General features: G+C 40.3%; 1 protein-coding gene across 1 annotated transcript; it reads left to right on the forward strand.

The window, feature by feature from the left end:
- Window positions 1-2,013: 2,013 nt before the first annotated feature.
- lrrc3b (leucine rich repeat containing 3B) lies at window positions 2,014-2,991 on the forward strand. The gene has a single exon (XM_055021953.1). It carries the CDS (start codon window positions 2,024-2,026, stop codon window positions 2,804-2,806), a length of 783 nt encoding a protein of 260 aa, XP_054877928.1. The 5' UTR covers window positions 2,014-2,023; the 3' UTR covers window positions 2,807-2,991.
- Window positions 2,992-3,516: the final 525 nt, after the last annotated feature.

A 3,516-nucleotide genomic window follows, 5' to 3' on the forward strand; every position in this document is an offset into this window, starting at 1 on the left:
ATGCATATTGATGTTGAGTGGGAACAAATAAAACATGACATACCAGTTACTTGTTTGTTATCGTTCTTTTCTTTGTCCAATTATCTGCATCCAATATCAGCAACTTCTGGAAGATGAAAACTGTGCAGCTTTTTGCTCTGTCAAAAGAGAAAATGCTCAAAGATAAGTTGAATACATTTAAACTGATCCAACTGTAGACTGCATAAATCTTGTCTTTGTGCCTATGTGAGAATGTTCTAGAGAAGACTCTTTTTACACAGTCTTACACAAATACAGGAGCATTTATTTCAAACAAGGCAAGGAGATCTGTGCACCTGTCCCAAAAGCCGAATTATAAAATACATTTCTAACTCTCTACAATAAGTACTCAGCATCTCCCTGTTGAAGTACAAACAATGCACACTCAGATCCCCTATTTTGGCTTGTTTACCTCCAAATATACAACTGCAGCTATCTATAGCACTGTTTTATCTGCAGGCAAACACTTTTCATGCAGCAGCTTGTGGCTTCAACTATCTTTATGCATTCATACTTGTCTTTTCTGGTCACTCAGCTCAAAGCTCTGTCTTAGAAATAATCCTGAGGTTTTAAGATATAATATGTTATCAGACACTATATTAGTAATTCAATACACTGTATATAACAGAAATGCAATTCATTCCATCATATTTAGAAATAATGATGGTGTTCCTCTTACACTATGAGTCAAATCATATTATCCCCCTGATGAAATCAAACAAAAAAGGGTATATACAATGGCTACAATGGTTTTCCCTCATGAAAAACAGACCTGGACTGTTGTCTTGATTCTGTCGTGCATGTTTTCAGAAATTTAATACTTCTGATCTGCTCCACTGCAGCATCATTGATGAGGAGGGGGGTACAGGGTGACTTGGCTGACTTTTTCTGAAATCAACAACAACTTCTTTTGTTTTTTTGACATTCAGGATGTTTCACCTCCTCTCTGTGGTATCGTCTGCATACTACATTATGTGATTCGAACTGAACCTGGCAGTCATGGGTCATCAAGGTCAAAAGCAGTGGGCTCAGTACACAGCCCCAAAGGGTTGGAGGGGGGATATTCTGAGGGAAATGACTCTTGAAGCATTCTTACCAACCCTCATAATCTGGGGTCTCTGGAAGGGAAGTTTTGAGATGATCTGATCCTTCACCAGCAGCTACCTACCTGTTTCAGAGCCACTGTCTCCTCCAGGCTTCTGGGGGCTTTCACTGATTCAATGGCCTCTGGGTCTTACTGGCATAATAGTCTGAGGCTGTTCAGAGTTTTCAGAATTTCAGTGTCCACTCTCGGTAATATGCAGGGTACACATACGTCTAAGATAAAATTAGCATTGTATCCTGCCTCTATTATGCTGGAGGTGTTCTTTTGTATGAGCCAGAATAAAGGCCTTTTTATGCCTTAAAAGTCCAATGTTTTCAGGAATCATTGTGCCGCCATGTTTGTGTTAATAGCTATGTATAACTAAACCAAAGCTATTGTGGCTTAACAGCTGTCTCACTATTTTATCCAACCATGTTTCTGTTACAAATATATAAAGAATATGCTCAATAATGAAGTCATTAATTAAAGGGTATTTTACTGGCAAAAATCTCAAGTTCAATAAAGCTAATTTAAGCTCAAATTTTATCTATAGGAAGATTCTCTTGAACAGGATTCAATATCAGTTTAATTTTAGACTATTAATATTCAGTACAATTAATTAATACGAAAGCAGTTCATATCCAAAAAGCCAAAACTACCCAAAGGCAGACAAGACACAACACTGAGAAACATTGCTCCTGCTCTGCATTCAGTCAGAACCAGTAAAAGGAATAACTGTGGATAAAATGTCTCAACTGATTGTCTGTTCATGTCATTCCAGATCCCAATACAACATGATGAGACCAGTTCATCCACCAATATCTGTAGCGAGTGGAGGTCCAGCAGCTACTATGCCATGTGTGTAAAGGACCAGTGGTGGTGTTGTGGCCCCAGGCGGCATGCTGCTGAAAGCCGGTCAGTATGACTCTGCTGGACTTGTGGCTGTCGCGCTCCATCCCCATGTGCCTGCTCCTCCAGAGCCTTGTCCTCATGGCCCTGTGCTTCCCCTCGGCCAGCATGTGTCCAAAGGGCTGCAGCTGTCTACGCGACGCCCACCTCCACGGTCTCAACGTCACCTGCAGTCAGTCCCGCCTCAAAGAGATTCCCCCCAACCTCCCAGTCGACACAGTTCTCCTGAGGCTGGACCACAATCAAATAGGTGCTGTGCCCGACCAAGCCTTCCGTGGACTCCGGCTTTTGAGGGAGCTGAACCTCTCTTATAATGCAGTGGAAACTTTAGGGGAAGGTTCCTTTAGTGGCATCGAGGGAACATTACAGGTGCTGGACCTTTCTCACAACCGCATCACAAGCGTACATAGGGATGCTTTTGCCCGACTGAAGGCCCGCATCATTGTAGATGACAATCCCTGGCACTGCGACTGCGCCCTCCAGCAGGCCATTGGAGGAATGGCTCACAACCACGAGGCTGCAGCCAGGGTCCTCTGCAGGAGCTCCGAGCTTCTCGATCAGGAGGGTCGACCTTTCCTGGCAGTTGACACTGACCTGTGTAACCTGGCAAAAAGGACCACAGACTATGCCATGCTGGTCACTATGTTTGGTTGGTTTGCAATGGTTATATCATATGTGGTGTATTATGTTCGTCAGAACCAGGAGGACGCCCGGCGCCACCTGGAGTACCTCAAGTCTCTCCCCAGTAAGCCCAAGAAACCTGATGATGCTGACGACATCAGCACTGTTGTCTGACTATGGCTCTTCATTGCAGACTCAATGAAATGCTTTACGCATCAGGACCCACATTTATAGTGTTTACTACTTCAAACTTCAGTCTCTGTGAGCATCATAAGGGTTTGTACTTGTCTTTACCAGGCTGAGTTTTTATGTTCAAAGTGAAATCAGGCAAGTAATGAAACAACATCCATTACATTTTGAAAAATGTAATCTCAGGTTGAAATATTACCACGGTAATATATATATATATATATATATATATATAGATATAGATATAGATATATATAGATATATATCTATATATATATATATATATAGATATAGATCTATATATATCTATATCTATATCTATATATATATATAGATATAGATATAGATATATATATATCTATATATATATATATATATATATAGATATATATATATATATTTTTTTTAAGACAAGATATGACATATACCTTTAATCAAAGCCCCTATTTTTCTGTGTCAAACAGCTGAAAAGTCTCAGTGTCTCTGAAACCATGGCATGGAAGCAGAGCACATTCAATTTATACTGTGCCTAATTTACAACAAATGGGACAGAATATTTCTTATCTCTCTCCTCACCTTTGACTAAGCAGGCCTGTCTCTTAAATAGACACGTTTTCTTTCCATGCTTCTTTTGAAAATAACAACTTAGCGTAATAATATAGATTACTAAATTCCAACAAAGCTAATTCCTGCCA

The sequence above is a fragment of the Poeciliopsis prolifica genome, unplaced genomic scaffold (assembly GCF_027474105.1).
Source record: "Poeciliopsis prolifica strain line A6 unplaced genomic scaffold, Auburn_PproV2 SCAFFOLD080, whole genome shotgun sequence".
NCBI lineage: Eukaryota > Metazoa > Chordata > Actinopteri > Cyprinodontiformes > Poeciliidae > Poeciliopsis > Poeciliopsis prolifica.